At 47.4% G+C, this 20,174-nt stretch overlaps 1 protein-coding gene across 1 annotated transcript in view; it reads right to left on the bottom strand.

Annotated features, from left to right (window-relative positions):
* Positions 1-1,691: 1,691 nt before the first annotated feature.
* LOC144138217 (uncharacterized) overlaps positions 1,692-20,174 on the bottom strand; it is a 95,015-nt gene continuing 76,532 nt past the window's right edge. The window contains exons 3-5 of the mRNA XM_077670403.1: positions 19,513-19,665; positions 17,758-18,043; positions 1,692-16,639 (exon numbers count right to left, since the gene is read on the bottom strand). Of these exons, the coding sequence (XP_077526529.1) occupies positions 16,397-16,639; positions 17,758-18,043; positions 19,513-19,646 (663 nt within the window). The 5' untranslated portion in view covers positions 19,647-19,665 and the 3' untranslated portion in view covers positions 1,692-16,396. The remainder of the gene's footprint in view (positions 16,640-17,757; positions 18,044-19,512; positions 19,666-20,174) is intronic.

Here is a 20,174-nt window from a genome sequence, read left to right as displayed (position 1 = left end):
CTCATGTACGGAATCCCTCTTCTGAAGGGATGTACCCGGATGTCAACGCGCGCGCGCGTTTTGAAAGGAGATTGTTTTGAATGCGTGACATCGTCTGCACTTTCTCACGTAGTTTGTTTGTCGTCGCTGCAGTAGTTTATAAGCATATTAAGCCCAAAAAATCACGACAACGGCTCCTGCCATGATCAAAATATCCTCAGTAAGGCACTACTTTTGCCGCGCGTATTAATATCCAGCTGCGGTGATGAGGCACAGCGGCAACTTCCGTTGCCGTTCTTCTATACCCGAGTATAAAAACCAGCAAAATTTACGCTGGGTTTCCGATAACCAAAGAAGGCGTATAATATCAACAGAAACAAACTAAAATGTGTCATTATTAGATATTATACTGACGAAATAGCGTGTAATTACACAGTTTCAGATTACCTTTCGAGTTTCGCGCGGCTCGGTCACCGCTGCCAGCTTCATCTGTGAAACAATGGGGGGCGCCAGGCGGCCAAGCGCGGCGCTTTGACACACTGAAACTTGCACCCTTGCGCTCTCGCACCTCCCGCACCAACTCAGCAACGCTCCGTAGCCGCACGCACTCGCTGACGCATCTTAGACCACACAAGCGTAAATGTCTCGTCCTTTTTAATCGCCGTGAAAATGCTTTGACTCACGTTTTGCCGCAGCGGAAGGGTTTAACTTTCGGGGCATTGAGTGAAACCGTTTGGCGCGAAATTTAAACGCATACTTCCACTCATCCATAGCTGGACACGTCTTCCTGTTGAAAAAAGAACAGGAACCTATTTGCGAGCACTGCGGAGAACCTCTTACTGTACTACATATCCTAATAAGTTGTCAATACCTAGAAGCGGCCCGCATTAGACATTTTAGAGCTTTATACACCTTTTGTATACCCTTACACCCAATGCTTTTACTTGGTGATGAACCAATGGTACCTTTGACTAACGTTTTTGAATTTTTCAGAGACACTGGCTTTTTACACCAGTTTTAGCTACTTCATCTCACGGAACTGTTTCTAAAAATAATCATTTCTATATATACGATACTTTGGGCAAAACTTTTAATTTACATTGATATCTTCTTACCTTCATCATCATAGCTGGACACGTGCCTTCCTTACCTTTTGCACCCGTGGCCCGTACTGGCATATGGTTGGGGATGACATAGCGTAAAAATGTGCACATATGCGTGACTGCTAACGCGATTGAAACTTGCATGGGATGCAATGAACGAATGCAGTTATTCATGCTTATGTGTGTGACTGCTAACATGATTAAAACTTACCTTTGGATGCAATGAAAGAAAGCAGTTATTCGTGCTTGCGTAATGTGATGTGTTTGCGTTTACACCTACTATAGTATTCCTAAAGGGAAGGTGGTGTGACGATACGTAGGGATGAAAGCGGTGAAAGGTTGAATATATACTGCACAGCACCGTCTTATAACGAAATCTCTTTATTCGAGTTTTCGCTATACTTCAAATTTTTTGTGGTTCCATCCCCAGGCATGATAAGTAATTAATCCCGCTTTCAACGAAGTATTGCTTATAACGAAGTCAGCTTTATACCCTGACGAATCCGGTATAACGATGGTTTAATGCACAAGAAACGCTTGTTTTTAAGCGTACGCGAGGGGCTATATGAAACCATCGACTTCTTTTAATGCTTCCAAGACAAAGCACAGTTTGAGCTTCGAAACATTTTTATTTGACAACAGCGAATATTTTCCAAGAAATTGGAACAACACGTCTTTCTGCATGTTCATATGCGGCATCTGTATATAGTAGATGTATATATATATATATCCATGTATAGATATATGTATATATATATATATATTTATATATATAATATACACTATACCGGTACGATGTGGAACGAACGCCGTCTCACCACTATAGAAATATATGTCAACAAATGGGACAGACCCATAGAAAATATATATTATATATTACTCTCTGCGGTTGCGTCGTGCCAACGACGTTGTCTCGTGTTTCTAGTCGTTTCAAGTATTTTGTTGGTTTTTTTTCGTGTTTTTTTCTTTTCGTATCTCGTTTCTACTGTCGCTTTGTGAAGTGAGTAAAACAGGGGTGACATGTGTTCATTTCTTTTGTGAACGCGTAATAAAATGCATATGTATAAAAACAAACAAGAGAAAAACAACACGAAAAAAGCACATCCACACACACGCACCGTAAAGCACACCCGTACACGAGAACGAAGAGAGATAACAACACATCAACTTGTACACAGATTCTCGTTTAAGGCCAAAGGAATCGAGAAGACCAAGACGGCAGACATTTCTTGCTTCCTCAAAAGCTCGCACCTCCTCTGACATGTACAGAAACAGGCGCTGTTTAGGGGGCTGGGCAGGTAAGGGGCGCCATCTGATGGGAGCGTCCGCAACTAGCGAACAAAAGTGTCGTTTGCGGTCATAGTTTTGGCTACGGTTTATCCACGAATAACCTTTTTTTTAGGTCGCGTCCTCGACTGAAAGTTTAGGCAAGCTTCTTTGCCACGTACAGAGCAACACAAGAGTCTCCGGCAACCTTAATGCGCACACAGATACAATTCACATGTGGCCCGAGCAGTGCACTGCGCATCTGTCTTTCCATACTCGGAACTGGCTGAAACAAACCAACGACAACGTCGAGCGCATAAACACAATGGAAAAAAGACGCTCAATTTTTCCGCGCGGCTACAAGTGCAGCGAATGCGTTGTTCGATTGTTGTTGAAAGCCACTTTCTTTTTGCGTGTGCGTGTGCACAGTGCTAAACACGTCTGCGTTAGGCCTAGTTCTCTATCATCACAGGCCGGGACTACGCTCAAGTGACGCTGCCGCACTCAACGCACTTCACCCCTCTCAGACTACGCACGCAGACGATGCATACAAAATTTTCAGACGACAACTTCTTGCAGCAGAGTATAATTTGTTTCCCCTCTGACACAAAAGAAAAAGCGGTAATGATGATTGGGGTTATTCAGCGAGACTCAGTTTTCTGAAACCAGCCGGGCTAAAATACAGCTATACACCAGCTTCCTCCATTTTGGAAGTCGTAGGCCGCGGTCGGGAAGTCCAGCGGATTAACTGCGCTTGACGTAACTATAAGAACTGGCTTCGAGTATACACGGAGCAAGGTGCCGGCGGACCACACCAGACGGCGTTCCATCGGCAGGTTTAAAATTTCTGTGACCTTTGGATTTGTCATCTGATTCGTCGAAGACAGTGCAGGAACTATCAAAGAATCTTGCGGGAAATATACCGCAGACCGTGGTCCGGTTGTGGTTCTAAGAATGGACATGTAGTGAGCGTTGTTATCGGCTGCTGTGAGCCCGTGAAAATGCTGTTGTCACGCCCCAATCGTGGCGTTTCTGCAGTTGTGTTTCTTCTTTCACGAAGATACGCGGTCCTCACCGGATTTGTGAATAGCGGATTGTCCGAAGCAAAGGAAGAAAAACAGCAGCTAAATCGTTTTATTGTAGGGTAAGATAACAAATATGGCACATCGTTGACGATTCTGAGAGGGAAATTTCGGTACTCCACGCTGGACACAACTTCCAAAGATAAACCTGCACTGGGAACCACTGGAAAAGACTGGGAAACGCTGGGAAATTTACTCCACGGCGAGCTTTTGGCACAAAGGACGCGGTTTTAAATCGCGAGAATGCGAACCGGTCAAATAGTATCGCAGCGGAGCGCACCCTTCCAAGCTAAGTAAGACATGCGGGAGGGGTAACGAGGTACTAAACGACAGAGCACGATGAAATGTGGCGTTACTCCATTATGCGCAATAGAAAAAGGAAACATTTCCAGATTTCCTTCCAAAGTAACCTAGCGGGAATAACATTCACAAAATACTACTTCAGTAAAAAAAGTGCAACGTTTCGAATTAAAGGAGCCATGAAGAGAAAATACAACTTCGTTTAATTTGAAAGAACTAGGATACAGTATCTCACTCAGCTCCATTGCAGCCCCAAAAGATGCGTTTTTAACGAAAAAAAAGCAAGAAGTATTTAATAACTTTCAAATTTTGCGCCACAGTGACGTGTTATGAGCGAGACTGACGTCATACGGGCCAACAATAAAACATAATTTTCAGTCCGTTAACTGCACGTTAGCATTCAAGTGATGCGGTAAAATGGAACTAGAGGCCCCATTACAGACGTCCAGTCATGTGTCGTCGCGACAGGTCGGTTAGGGGGGCGCCAATTGCACAAACAAGGTTCCGTGACGTCATAGAAAAGTTGCGGGAAATTGGCTAGGGGGTCGCCACGGCTTCACACGTTTTCGTTAATATCTCCGTTATTTTTTCGAAGATTGCGATGATATTGGTATCATTGTTATCGGGACTAAGCAGTCTTTCTAATAAACCCAACTTGTATTTTCTCTTCATGGCTCCTTTAAGCATGAAATGAATAAGGAATCCACTAAAGCTAAAAAAGGCATCACTGAAATTTCTTAGTTTGACCATTTTCTCAGTAAAAAAAAAAGTAAAACGAATGTGCACCAGTCTATAATAAGGCTAAGAAACGAGGCATGTTACATACTCAAGTGCGGTGTTTCGAAATGTCGGTAAAATTTCCAAACCACGTAAATTTTCTTCTATGTTAAATAGCCATACAAAGCACGAGCTAAAATAAAAATTCCTCCTAGTGACACTTCCCAATTCATAGTTCAAACAGATAATATAAATAAAAGCGACGTGTTGCGCAGTTGTACAATCACGAAAAAACGGAAAAACGAGGGACAGTAATTGTAGCACCGGAAAAAATAAAACTATAAAAAAAAACCGTGAAGATCAAGCCAATGTCGCGGTGATGCAGACGTGTCTGAGAAAGAACAAAACGAATAAAACGGCACAGACAGGAGTCAATGAACCTTTGCGCTTGGAGCGAACGCCGCCCGCCTCATTCTACTCGTCAGACACAAATGACAGAAAACACATGTGTCCCATCGCGAACAAAAACCCTCCTCCCGCTTAACCTAACATTCCGTTGGAACGAACAAGGGCGCGCAGGTGTTTCCGCTATAAGAGTGCCTCCAAAGAAAGAACACGGCAAAAAGTGATCCTCTCCGACATTAACATACCGGGGAGTACGGTTCAAAGATTCTCCCCTGCGAAGCCGCAGTGTACTGCATCAAGCTGACGGCGTCATCTAACCTAGCTAGAACAGACAACACAAGGATTTGGTTAGCCCACCGACCAGTTTGGGTGAATTGGGGCTAGCTGATTTTAGCCAAACATTTGGTCACGTTCGCTGAACGCATTGCAAATAGAGCGTGGATATGGGCGGACATCTTGCAGAGGGAAACAGGTTGTATAAAACTGCCGGATTTTGAAAAAAATAGACTCTTAATAAATCAAGAAAGTTAAGAAAACCGCCTAGTAGAGAGATTGAGCTTGAGTCACACCACTGATGACGTGGGAGACATCAGTGAACTGTCGTTAAAAAAGCGCTGCCAATAAACATCGCAGTTCGATAGCTTCAATAATTTTTCAGCTTTTGGCACGTTTTGCTTGTTGACCAGCCCCGAGATCCTTAAGGAAAAGAAATCGGCCGACTGAACATTCCAAGTAAACTGGTGATGGAACGAGTTTCGACACAGCGAGTCAAGAGCCCGGGTTTCGTCGCAACAGGAGAGCATGGAGATGGGAGAATTGCACAAAACCGTTCGGCGCGAAATTCAGACGCACATTTTTTTCTGAACGGCAGTTAAATGCAGCAATTAGCCATCAGAAAATTAACATGACCCCGGACATGCATGCGTCCACAATGAAGTATTATGCAAGCACAGCTTTTTGCTTCAAGTTTCATTTAGCGGCAACTACGCGGTACGGGAAGCTAAATTCGAGCGAAGTAGCAGCTTTCATCGTGGAAATGACGTTTTGGATGTTCAGCTTTATAGCGAACAACACTGCTTCTTTTAGAGAATGCATTGCATTTAATTAAAAAAACTGCAAAGATGTACCCCCCCTTCCCCCCCCCGTTCCCACCCAGCTGGCCAAAACGTACGAGCGTACACCCGCCGATAAACATCACAACGAAAGTTGGGAAAGCGTTGGAATGGAAACCATAAAACGCCCAAGTTCACGCAGCCAGAGAGGAAAAAAAACGCATTGTATAGCTTTCAGAGCAAAGAAACCTTTCATTGTTCTATGAGAAACTTGAGTCGAGCCGCTGCGGACGTGAATCTGAGACAATGCTTTGCACGTGAAGAAGTGGCATGACGTAGCATATCGGTTATGTAGCGCTGGTATTTTTTTGTAGGCTATAGCGGTGTCGAGTGAGCACACGAGTGAAAGCTTAATACGGAACATTTCTTTTGTCTTGTACGCAAAGACCACAGCCGGAATCCCCCAGGGTGCAACACTGCTCCCGATGCTATTAGTGTTGTCATCTATGTTTGTTTCGTTGATTGCTACCGAGGAAAAGGATGGCAGACAAATATTGGTGTAATACAAACGTCAAATTCTTCGAAAACAGAAGTTCTTACAGGTTTTTTAACAAGTTTTGACATGAAACACTTTGAATATCGATCCACGGATGAGTTGAGTAAAATGTATTCAATGACTGCGCGTAAATTTTGACATTTTGCTCCGTGAAAACAGCCGCCCTTGCCTGCAGGAAAAACCTCCAAACAGCGACGCGTAACAACTATGAATGCCGGAAAAGACAATTTCAAACGGGATGCCGCAACTCTACTAACGGCATTGTTGCTGCACACGAAAAACCGAAGCTCGGAGCACCATAACAGACCTGAATATGTACGTTTACTCTACGCAAAGCAGTTCATTTACCCAAGCGCCGACAAGCAGACACTGCGTTTGAATCCAGCGTAACGACACATTACGTAACCCGAACGTCGACACCTGACGACACACAAAGTACCGCTCCATCACGACAACTACCCGGTGACGTCAATGACGAAGCGCGTAGTTTAAAACTGTTACACAACATCAGCGTGAGCCTAATGATGCACGTTATCAGGTTTGAGCCATAACAAAAACAGTGTGACAGAGAGGTGCATGCGAACGAGGGTAGTTAGAGGCTATGCACAAGAAGACGTGACGTCACTGAACACGCACACGTTGACGTCGTTTTAACGAGCGCGGGCTATACAGCACGTTTACGACGCGTAAAGACAGTTTCTGCGTTCATACCTTCTTAAAGGGCTTACGTCAGCGCCGACACAGCAATCACTGCCCCTCGATGCTGATACGGACAGTCTGAAATTTGCCCCCTGGTAATTCGTAAGCTGCCGCCCCAGCTTCTTCAATGCTCTGATTCCGTCCTGTAAATGCTAAGGTCACTCAGCAAGAGATTCCTGTCTTCAGCAAACCTTGTGTCTACAACCATACATGGGTGTAATTACCGGAGGGCCGGTTTCATTTGCTCGAGATTGTTTCTACCGAAAAAGTTCGTGCATAAATCCTTATGATAGCTCTGTCTCAATAGATATGTCTTCGAGTCCACCGGGACTTCGAGGGCTTTGCACAACACACAGTTCAACGTCAATCCTTCCTTAGGCGTAGTGTGAGGATGGAAGTATGAAAGAAGCAAGTATATACAGATATCTTTTGGCACTCACGAATAGATTGATGTCTTGCAGTCTCGAAAGGGACTTTTGTAGGTAATTTGTGCCCTTTCGATCACCAAGTCTCCACCTTACTACACTAAGAAACCACGGTACGTCGGAAGGTGGTCATCAAGACTAATCTTACAGGTCCTTGTGCACGGAAGTGTTTAGCGCCGGACAACCGCTTGTCGCAAAAAGTTGGTGACTCTGACAAAATGCGCGCTAGACTGGTCGACTGAAACAATAACTAATCCCAAGAATAGTACAACGGCACAAGAAGACGTGTGGACCCTATCTTCCTCTCCACTGAATGATATGCTGCGAAAAGATATCGGTAAGTCATTTTCTGAGAATTCGCCCCTTATGTGATATACTAAACCACGCAGTTCAAAGTTACACAACAGGGTGTTAGCCAGAACTTCGCTCAAGTCCCCGAAATACCCCCTGTAGAGACCGATGAGGAGGACCGAAAAGCGGTCGCCACCGCGGATATTTCAGCCTAACAAGCTTTGAGGGTTCCATTTTTCCTTCGACCTCTATCTCAGACGTGCCAGAGGCGAGATTCACGAATATAGTCAAATTCACAGAAAACTTCGAGATCGAAATTGGAGCTGCGATATGTTCACTAAGCTCGTAAAAAAATTGATGCTTAATTCATAAGCGAAGTAGATTATTTATTTCGTGTATGGTTTTAGACGCCAAATGCTTTCGCGAATTTTCAAATGTACAGTCATGGAGAAATGAAACGCGAACACCAAAGCATGAACCAGAACACGCAGAATATCAATTGTGGAGGTCAAATAACGGCTCGCTAGTGGTGTATTCGGAAATATACATTTCCAAACTTTGTTAGTGTAATAAAGCCACGCGGCAAGTTTACCTACACGGAGCCCGTATTGGTCCATATGGAGATGTCATCTGAGTACATGAAGTGATGTACGTCTTCCACCTGTTTTAGAGCCCTGCGAATCTTAACGGTTGAACAGGGTGGCAGATAGAACTGCCCCCTGTGGTATGCCTCGTTGCGTGGGAGAACGGTGATGTCTCATGTTCACCTATGAAAACTACGATAGATCGTCCTCGTAAGAAATACCCGACTTAGTTGTACACGCTTGGTGCACAGTTTCTGGCGGCTAACTCCTCTAATGTGGCGTCGTGGTCCACGCAAGCAAATGCCTTCTTAGGGTCGGCAGCGAGTATGATCTTGAGTTTGGTCTAAGCTCTCTCTCTCTCTCGCTATTTGTGCGTCGTGGTTCATAATTTCTTGTTGGCGTTTCATTTGTTCATGACTGTACACAATGGAGTCTTATTCGAGGGTCTGGACGGTGCTCTAGTTCGACACCAGATGGCATTCCACGACCGGTTTGTTTCAAAGAACGACTCGGCAGATTACCACATTACGATGCTCGAAATAAAGTTTATTCTCTCTATCTCTTTCGACAAATTTTTGCCCCAGACTGACGATAGAACTCGCTGTACCTAGCTAGAAATGGGCACAATGCTTCTTTAAAGTAGCTACTGTGGCAACACCAGCACCAAATATCATACCAGTTCCCTAATCGATCAGGCTGTTCAATAAGCGGCAGGAGTGGTGAACCCAATAGCGGACGACGGACATGCAGACAGGCATGCGTAGTAAAAATATAAATATATGGTTAATTTCGCATTAATTTAGCTGCGTGTTCACTCTGCACGGGATTATCCAAATAAGCAGTGGATTGACTGACGCTGGGAGCATGCGCGGACTACGGCTGAAAAATTGTGCACACGTTTGTGCTATTCAGGCGAGCCAGACGGAAACCGGCAAAGCGATTTAGGAACGCCAGAAAAGCTGATTGGTCATGATTGGTCGTGATTGGTCATTCGATCAACGGTTATACAGTTCAACATTAAGTGCCGGGAGTCACCCAGGCGCAAACCGACAAAGCGGTCGAGTACGCCAAGAAATACGATTGGTTATTCGATTGACAGCTATCCAGTTGAACCTTGACTGAACGAACTCACCAGGGCCTGCAAATAATTTCGTTAAATCTGGAACTTCGTGAAATTGGGAAAGTAACAAAACTTGAGCTTACGGACAACTGCGGGCGGGGACTTCATCTTTGTTCGTTCATTCGGGACATCGTAAAATGGGGTTTTCGTAAAATCGAGGTTCAACCCTTGGCACATCATCCTAAATCTACTCTCTCTGCCAAGAAAGTTTCGCTACTTTTCTGCACAAGGGTCATGAAAAAACTATCGCCTTGCGGTTATACCGAAGTCAGGCTGGTCTACTTATAATTTGTAACGCATATAATCTGTGGTCCCGACAACGAGATAGAGAGATACGATTGCCTTCATTCCCAAAAATGATACGAATACACGCGTGTGATTGACATGCTGCGTTGAGAAGTACGGGACGCAGTCAAAAAATAAAATTCCAGAAACAACAGCCAAGCGTAGACCACAGGTTTTGGCTCTCCGATTCAGACACGTATAGATTTCCCTCCGTCAGGGCGTTCCTTGCGCACCAAAACGCGCATTCAAAGCGGGGTCCACCTTCCCAACTGCTCACAAAACCCTTCTTCAGATCTCGAGAGGAGCCCGACATGACAAATGCCAAGCGGGAACGATAATGCATTCGCGTCACGAGTTGTGCTCCAGAACCGCTCCTTCAACGCCTCCGCAATTATTACAGGAACGATCCGTTTCGCGGGGCAGTCAATCGTTTCCGCACGTCCGCTCCTCCGCAACAAACGACCCGTCAACTTCTACTCCCTATCGAACGCCTGACCACAGCGCTCAATAATTCAACGCGCTAATGCCGCGAAACTGTCTCCAGCGCCATTCGTTTGATGGTAGGCCGAAGAACGATTGGTACTTGGAAGTCTCCGACTGCCTCTGGCTGCCTACATTTTTTTGTGTGTGTGTATGTGTGGAACAAGAAAAAACGGTCTTCGTTGATCTCTCACGCCCTGTTTTGTCAGTGCCGCGTTCGCCGGAACAACGCGGCTCTATCGTCTCTCTCTCGTGCGTCCTCCGTGCCCTCTTCGTTGTCGATCGAGTCTACACAGACATCCATTCTCTTTACTCAAACCTGTCTCGCTGAAAATTGCATTGCTCTTGCATTCACGGAACGTTTCCCGCATACGCCTCTCTCTCTGAGAGGAGGGGTGAACACGCTGCGTTCAATAAGCCGGAGATGTGCAGCGCGCGGACTATTTCAGACGGAGCTGTAATGACGCGAGTACTTTTAGGAAAATGAAAACCAGCGGGATCTCAACGTTGTCCGATCGAAATTGACGCTGTCGGCCCGGACAGCACAGAAACAGGGAAATGGGTATTGATAATAAAGACAGATTGGTTAGGTCTTGACCATGCCTTAAATATTCTCCATATTCTCCAAATGTTCTCCTTTCCCTATTGCGAACAAAGGTTGAGTTTGCGAATCTTCGGCTGACGAAAAGGACGAGAATGTTAGTGACGGGGGAGAGAGGGAGAAGGGAAGAATTGAAGTAAAGCAACAAACTCTTCTAGCCGGAATAACCAGTTCCAGTATGACACTTCTATAACTTAGTCTTTAAAGAGGTCCTAGGCGATTACACGTGTACGGGAAGCGGTTCAGATACGCCGTACACTGAAAACGGTTTTGCATTTTGCTCGAATGTTGTAATGGTTAGGTTGTGGCAGATTGGCTTTCACGCGGTGCCACGCCAGCAAGAACTACCTATCGGCCTGTAACTAACACCCGAGTCGGAAGACAGGCTCTCAAAACCCTGGACACGTTGCCACCGCAACACATCGTCCGATTCCCGCTTCTTGCTGTTACTGCCAATCACTTACTAGTGTGTTTAACCAATCATTGCCAGGGAGAGCGCAGTGTAAAATCTGCACGCATCTGTAATCCTTCAAGCTTTCTACCGGCGCCTACAATGATCACCCGTTACACTGATGACAAGACTTCGCCTGGAGGACCAGTCATTTCTGGTATCCCGGGCTGCGAAGACCGGCTGACACATGGCTCCCTGGAATAAGGATCGACGCCTGCACCTAAATCTCAGTAGACGGTGTCTCTATCTTTCTCTCTCGAATGGCTTATCATGGCAGCAGCCAAAGCCGCCCTCACTTTACTGTTAAGAGCTCTTCGTCTTAATGAAATGGTAAACGCATGTGTAACTCGTCCTATTTCTCATCGCTATTCCTCGGGTGAAGGCATCCCCACGACAGAGCTTATCCCGAACAAGCAAACAACAACAACAACAACAAAAAAAGAGCCCAACGTTTCGAAACAACCAATGACGGAAATCATCACCTGGAGTAATAAATAGCCCGGCTACCATTGTCAAGCGTATCCAGCCCATCCGATGAGCGTAAAACTGCACTACTGTCTCAAGAACCATTACCGCCATCTAATCCAATAACAAAATTTTTATTCAACAAGACCGCGCAGTTCCACGGAAACTGCATTGAAATAAGGAAGTTTGAAGAACCACGAGCATCGTTCTATGAGATTGACTCTACAAACGCACATTTCCGTCTTAGAGGTACAAGGTCTACCTGTGTGTGTACTGCGTTCCACAGGGTATCACGGTGAAACACGACAGGGAACTCTGGAACGCATGGAAGTGTCCGTACCAAGGTGAAGAACCATGCGCTCATTTTGCTCTAAAGACTTCCTTCCCGAATTTCTCAACATTCACTTATGGACATTACCACTGGTGATAAACGAGGGTAGGGCAACCTTCCAGGTCGCCGGTGAAGTTCTCCCCGCCATACTCATCATCGAGACTCCCGACTACCGGAAGCGGCCAGGAGATTTCACCTAGGGTTTCCCTGCCGCTGTCTATCCCGGGTTCAAGAAGGCGCTACACAAGCAGTCATTAACTTTCTTCCGACACAGTTTAGCGGTCGGGCGAGACGGTACGACACGAGCGGAAATTTGGAGCGGATACAACGGCGATACTGAGCAAGGTCGACTCCGAGACTTGAAACGACGGCTACACACACAGCAGCACAACTAGAACACGGTACACAAGGTGCTCTTCAGCGCATATGCTCCTCCTGGCGGGATTATTGTACAGGCAATTAGGCTTAGCAGGTACGTTCATCAGGCAGTAACCAAGGGTGTGGCGGGGAGGTGGGAGCGAGCTTTGAAACCGTTCCGTCCAGCTTAGGCTGGTGAGACTTACGACTGGAAGATACGCATGCCATCGACGCCAGGAAGCAGACTGTTGTTTTGGGGGTCGGGAGCAATACTGTTAGGAGTGCTTTAGCCCTAGTCTAGGCTCGAAGCAATCGAGGTAAAATTAGGGCTAAGCGGCTGTCACGGTGGCCTAAGAGGTATACTGTGTCACACAAAGAACGTTGTCGATGCATCTTGTAAGCGAAACAACACGTTGTAGATTATGGCTCGCACCTGGTAAGGGCCAACGATCGTAATAGAACGCCTTGAGTGACTGTGTGTTGTCGTAGACTGAAAAGTCGACCGGATAAAGTCGGGAAAGTCGTCGGAGCTCCACACTCTAGGTCGTACCTCCGCAACTGGGAGTCAAGTATGTAGGTTGCCAACTACTGTTCGCGAAATTAAAAGGAATGAAACGCTACTTGGGGGTCTACTGAAGAAGACAGGGCCAGGGCTAGCAGAGGGCGAGTTACAGTGGATTCAGCCTCTGGACGCGAAATCTATGCACAAGCTACAGCATGGACGACTGACTGAATGCCGGCAAGCTGAACGGCGAGAGAGAGGTGGGAGGAGAGGCGCCAAAGCTAAAACTTGCATAGTCACAGCTTTCACACGATGTACACAACAACATGCACGTATACACACGGCACGCATCTGAGAGACACTCACCACACACCAGCAATATAAACCGCGCTCACGCGAGCGGGCAAGAAAACGTGAGAAACAAGCAAAACCGAAACTGAAAGCTTTGCGAGACCACAGGAACTAACTACGCACTCAGTTCTTCGCAGACACCACTTCTGGTGGGAAGATCCGGCGGAGCATGGCCAGCGATCCATCCCCGAAGTGGCGGAGAAGCCGATTGTCGTCAGCCCGTGGTACTTTTTTCGCTTCGCTCGCAGACGATAGAAAAAAAAGAGAACTGGCGCCGAAGAGGAGAGTGGTGACGTCGGATGCGCCGCAGTGACGATGCTCCGGCGCCGACAACGAACCACGCCGTGAGCACTGAAGCGAAGCGCCAACAAAAGCGACACCGAGCGCGCAGTGCAGATGCAAGCACTGACAAACTTCCGCAATCCAGCTCCCATTCCTTGCTCCTTACGCGTTACACAACGAGCTCAGTGGTACTCGTGTGAGCAACATTGTAGCACCCGTTGCTACACGAACCGGCGACGACACGCCAACGCTGCTAGCGGGTATAACATTTACGAAAATGAAGGTCGAAACACATGCGCGGCAAACGACGCGTTTGAGAGCACGTTTTCCGGATCCGGCAACCGGTACGGCAGCCGCCAGGCCTCCCGATGGGGCTCTCCGCGCGCGTCGAACGCGCTTGATATTCCGCCCTCGCCACTTGCGTTTGCCGCGCGGGCCGGCGGCAGCACGGGGCGCGGGAACGTCATTGATGACGTCGCGTGCCGCAAACGGCTGCGCGGAGCGGTCGCCGGGCCGGTTAGCCGCGTCGGAGCCGGATCTCTCTTCCGTACATGTGTCACGTTGCCTTGCTTTTCAGATAGCTGAAAGGGAGCCCTGAGCCTTCTGCAGTTGCATACGCTTTCGTTAGCGATCCTGAGTGAGGGCAAATAATTGCACACAACACGCGAAAGGCATCTGCACTGCGCGCTCTTTTTTTTCTGCTCCGTTTTCGGCCTCTGGAAACACCCCGCGAAAGACTCTGAAGCCAACAACGGTACGCAACAGACGACTTTCAATCCCAGTTCCGCCACAACTGAATCGCCGTGTGCTACAAGTTTGATACAGCGAAAAACAAACTCCCGTAATGTGACTATTGATGTCCGGCGCTCCTTGCTCTAACAACAACAGCAACAAACAACAAAAGGAAAAAACAAAGGCGCGCCGCTTCTCTTTAACGCTGACTGCGATATGATGGCGCGTTTGCACCTTGCGGTGTAGCACAACACAATCTAACTGTACAATGTGCCTACGCAGTAGAAAAATAAAATATCTTTCTCTCTCACGAATGTCACGGAAGATCGTAGCATGTTTCTTTTTTTTGCACACAGTGCCGCTCGGTGCTCCCAAAGGACCGGTCTTTACATCGCGGAAGCAGAAAAGCTGTCAGCAATCCTGGGCCGAAGGCCACACTGGGAATCGCACTGAAACATGCAACGCTACGTTAAGCTTCTAAACGCACGGCTACTTTTGGACCCAAGCTCCGGGGATTGTACACACAGTTCCGTCGTTTGATTGTTCGGGCAGGATATCGGGAAATAAAAACAAGTAGGCGCATTCGTGGCGTCGGTTAAAATATCAGCAACAACAACAACAACAAAAGAAAGGGAAACGTTACGCGACATTTCGCCTTACTTCAGCAGTAATATACAACCTAAATGCGGCGAAACGAATATTGAGGAGAAGAAAAACACAAAAAACCAAAAAAGATCTATAATAACTGGAATGCAATGTGCGTATATGTCTTTCTGACAATCGGATCCACTCGCAACATCAACCCAATGTTTGCGTATCAGCGAGCTACACATCGTAGATATATACATAACAAGAAACCCGGCCTCCCCAAGCAGCTTAACGTTATTACCCTGATATTGGCGTGATGCCGACACAGTTAGCTCACCAGCAAGATGAGGCTTACAATGTTTCCAAGCCTGGTCTTTCAACAAGTACACCAGCATGCTACCGACCTTCTAGACCTTTCTAATAGCTGCTGCTCTTTTAGCGGAGAGCGCGAATGCAAATAGCTTGCTCCTGGTGCAGTGAACAACTGAAACAATCTAGGGATAAAATGAGTAACTCAAAAAGCAGATTTCTTTCTTAAAATAAACCATTTAAAAAAGGAGGAAGGTTTGTTTTTAAAAGCTCTCTTTTGTTGTTTCGTACAGGTAAATGGCCGTTAATCTGGACAACCAACGTGTCGGCATTGCACCAAGCATACCACACTGGACAACAGGCGACGGAGCAATAAATATAGCAATAACAAACGCTGGACCCCTTGCGCATTCAGTCAAGCTAGTTCCCTACTGCCCAGCCATTAAAAAGTGCACGAGTGAGCCGTTGACGAAAAAACAAAAAAGAAAAATTACTGACTCCACACCAGCAATAACATTCTGCACTGCTTGCGTCAGTGCCGTGAATACGTTGCTTTAAAAAACAATTAACAGGAAATTTTCCTCCCAAAAGGTGCTACGCGGCCCAGCAGACAAGAGGGCCGCTTGGAAGGGGCCATCAAAGATCTCAGTCTGCCCGTCAGTGGTGACCCCTAACGTGTGATTGGGAGGTGGGAGGTTCATCATGACATCACCAAAGTGTGAAACAGTCTCGGCTGTGTACATCGTCGCGGTTCCGCAAGCTTAAATAGAAATGGTGCGGCCACTGAGCGGCGCGTAGATTGAATGAAAGTTGGGGGTGTTTCCAGAGTATGCCGTCAGGTAAACTAGATGGCGCTGCGAGCGTCTCGTTTCTCGCCGTTTTTGGCGGCGGCTGCTGCACAACGGAGAATGATGCATAGCAAGTTTTGCCTGCTAGAGTTACACTGTTCGCACAGCCGCCGTCTGGCCCGGTCTTGGCGGTCGCAGAGTCGGTGACAGCAGCGGCGGCGTGACGTATCATGACGTGGAGGTGTCAGGGTGCGGCTCCGGCGCCGCGATGACTGGTGGCCCGCGGCGTCGGCGTTCAGGGGGCGCCTCCGTCGCTGACCGACAGGTCGTCCTCCTTGAGGTCGTCTTCGTCGAGGTCGTCTTCGTCTTCGTCGTGCAGCGGCAGCTCGGCGGGACAGAATTGGTACGGCTTTGGGTCGCCGCGAATGTCGCAGATGACGTTCGTGAGTGCCATGATGTAGTTCTTGGCCAGCGTTAGCGTCTCGATTTTGGACAGCTTTCGCTCCATGGCCACGTGCGGTATCACCTCTCGCAGTGCCTGAACAGACCACGAACGAATACACAAAAATATTGTACAGACCGTCAGAGATGAGCTCAACATAGGTTAATCGTTGTAAACTGGAACTCTGGACACCCTAAAGAAATTAAGAACGGTTTGGCAGCGACAACCACGGAATATCACGCAAAAGTAGCCCATATTCTTCTTTGTAGAACTTTTACCAATACACAAACCGACTACGTAACTCTTGTAGGTATGTAACACTTCTGAGACTAATTGCAGCAACTGTCGGGTACGCGCTTTGTGTAAACCTAACGTTCCCAATGTTAGGCCTAATGTTTGGGCCTAACGTTTATGTGCCAGGGTTTAGGCCTAACGTTACGCGTAATTTCTGACGATATTTATTGCAGCGCTTTCTACAGTGTGTATCGCTTTACACGTTGGATCTCGAAGGTTGACGTAAGGCCTAACGCTGTACGTTTAGGCTTAACGTTTGACGTGAGCCTAACATTGCATGCCAAGCAACTTCACATTCATTGTAGGTAGAGCTGCGCGCACCGGTTGACGACGTAAGACCTGAAAGCATGATATTAGGCTTAACGTTGAACATTCGCACACTCTTCTTCTGCGCACCAACTTTCGCGCAAGCGACTTATAAAGCGGAAAACAGGTAAGGCTTCACAAATACGGATCTAAGAAACAGGCGTCACCCGCGAAATCAGCCCAGTTGGATTAACCATCCTTTCGCACTAAAAATGCGGGTATTGCGCCAAAACTACTGCCTCGTTGAAGAATTTGAGCCCCCCCTCCACCCAAAGAAAACTGCCCCCCCCCCCCCGCCTCCTCCAAAAAAACTGGTCCTGGTATAACCAGTTCTGGCATAACTAGATCCAGGCATTTAGCGCCGGCCCAGTTGCGCAAGAGGGTTTGAGCATACCGTTACAGTGCTAACGTTAACGGTTACCGTTAATTTAGCGAAATGCCGTGGTTAATTACCGTGACTTAGCGGCCCGAACACATTTTAGCACACCGTTCGTGGTTAACGTTTTCCGGCTTAGCGAGCCCTGCAATACAAGTACCGACATGTGACAACGTCTGACCACAAGGCGTTTCCTCTGAGCTGCAACTCTACGATGTTCTCCAACGAGGCTGCGCACCTGAAAGGCGTCGTTGAGCGAATGCATGCGCATGCGCTCTCGCTCGTTGCTCTCGAGGCGCCGCAGGTTGCGTTCCCTGGCCGAGAGCGCACTGCGCCGCCGCCTTCCACCGGTGGGGGCAGCACCGGCGGCGGAGCTGGGGGGCGGTCGGCGCCTGGCGCCATCTGTCGGTGCTAGCTGCGGTGGCGGGGGCGAGTCGCTCGTTCCGCCGGCCCTCCCGCTGCCGGATGAGGAAGAGTCGGACCGCGCACCATCGGAGATGTCCTGCGCCAGGCTGCTGGACGCCCTGGGAGCGGTGCGTCGGAAGCGGCTATCAGTACGACGTTTAAGATATCGAAATAATCGCCTGTAGTAGGTAACAGAGCGGCAAAAATCAGCAACCGGCAGCTCGAAGCTTAGTGGCTAAAGACCGGTGTATGTGCGGAGTGGTGCCGGATTTGGTGGTGTTCTCCTTGGGGAAACGGCACAGAGCGGAGGAAGTTACCACCACTAGAAAAAAAAATGACCCAGATGTTAGGGGCGAAGCCCCTTAGTGGCTCGGGCTGTTGGCGTCTCCTGTCGTCGTCGTAATCGTCGTCTCATGTAGTGACGGCACTAAAACACCGGGGCACTCATTTACGCCTCGCACTGGAAAGCTTCGTAACGAGCACGGGGACGCTCGTTTACGTCTCGCGCTAGAGTACTTCAAAGACACGAGACTTTCACAGCAAAGCTCTATAGCTCTACCCCCCAACAGTTTCATCTCCGTTTGCCTCCTCCTTCTCCTCAGTGGTATTATGTTCGACAAAAACTCGCGGGCTGAGGTTACTTCAGTCCACAAAAGTTTTCACAAGAAAGGAATGCCTGCATACACCATCGTCTGGAGCATAAGGGAAAACAACATACGGATGACTGATGCGGGGTGGCACTCGTTTGGGTGATTGCAGGAATAAATCCGGACGTAACTTTAGTTTGCTGTTGTATACTGCGTACAATGTAGCCTTTTAATAATTGTTTCTGCTCCCGTAATAAGTCAGCAATTTAAAGATACTCTGAAACACTTTCGATAAATGCTTTCATCTTTCCTTCGTGCCTGGAATCATTGCGAAAGCTACAATTTCGCCAGCCCGGAGCGGCACTGCGTGATTTGCATGTCACAGCAGATACGCCTTTCGTTTCTGCTTTGCTTCTGCGGATTTCCTTTTACAGTGCACATCGAATGCGTTCATTTGTACAACTGAAGGAAAGCCAGCCAATAGCCGCTACAGCACCGTAATGACGTCATTCGAGCGGTCGAAGAACGCCAAGACCGGGAAAGGGGGAGAAATCTTTGTGGTTCCTTAGGACAAGTATTGTACCTTTTGTATACACAATGTTTGGAGTAGCCACCTCCTGTTTGGGTTGGAACTAAACTCGCCAATAAATCATTATTTCTCTCTCTCTCTCTCTCTTTTCAAGTTTTCTAATGGACAGAGAACAGTAATTTTTGGCTTATGCACTTGCGACCCCTAATCTGAGTACTGAATGTGTTGGTTGAATACGCGCTGCAAGCATTTAAGACTTCAAGAAAAGTTGAGAAAAGTGGTACAGGGCCCCTTTAAAAGCGAATATCAATGGTAAGTAATAAGCCTGCGAGGGGTGAGGCTACGGCAGGGACTTCCGCGCCCGGTCACCTCCAGGGGTTTATCCAGAACTTCGATTTTGGGGGGTGTAGAATGTTCGGGGGGAGGGCTGGAGGGTGTTGGGGGGAGGTGGGTTGTGTAACTCCGCGGTCACCTGGAGTCGGGCCGTGGCCTCTTGCGGTCGGGCTGGCGCGCTTCGTCAGGCCAGTCCTCGGCGCCCAGCGGGTCCTCTTCGTGAGCCGCCGTGTCTTCGCCTCGGGACCTCACCATGTCCTCCTGCGGCCACATGGAACGGTTCCCACAAGCACTGCGGCACAGCGGGGAAAAAAAAGAGGCGGGAAATACAAATTAGGTTCGACTGGTTCGAGGACCGGTGACATTCACGGCTTAAGTTATGCAGCAAGATATCCGGTTCAATAAATGAAAACTTGCAGTAAAAACTTATTTTATCACGGTACGGCGCCCAAGCAAGGCAAGCGACGGTATTTCTGTGTTTGACGAACATTTAACAAACTCGCTAATATTTCTGCTTTCCGGAAACTTTTGCCTAAATTTGAAAGCAACCGTTCCTGCATCTGCTTTTTTCTTTGTATTCTCGTTCCATTCGTGCTGTAGAAAATTATTTTTGTTGCGGCTGTTCACCTGCGGTCATAGATGTGGGGCTAGACATGTACAGTTAAGAGCAAAAGTTTACGCACCGCATCGACACTTGCGATTTCTAAAATAAATAAATAAATAAATAAATAAATAAATAAATAAATAAATAAATAAATAAATAAATAAATAAATAAATAAATAAATAAATAAATAAATAAA

The sequence above is a fragment of the Haemaphysalis longicornis genome, unplaced genomic scaffold (assembly GCF_048455015.1).
Source record: "Haemaphysalis longicornis isolate Haplotype H1 unplaced genomic scaffold, Haemaphysalis longicornis Haplotype H1 scaffold_5, whole genome shotgun sequence".
In the NCBI taxonomy this organism is placed as follows: Eukaryota; Metazoa; Arthropoda; class Arachnida; order Ixodida; family Ixodidae; genus Haemaphysalis; species Haemaphysalis longicornis.
Note: the sequence above shows the minus strand (reverse complement) of the source record. Positions and strands in the feature narration are given on the sequence as shown.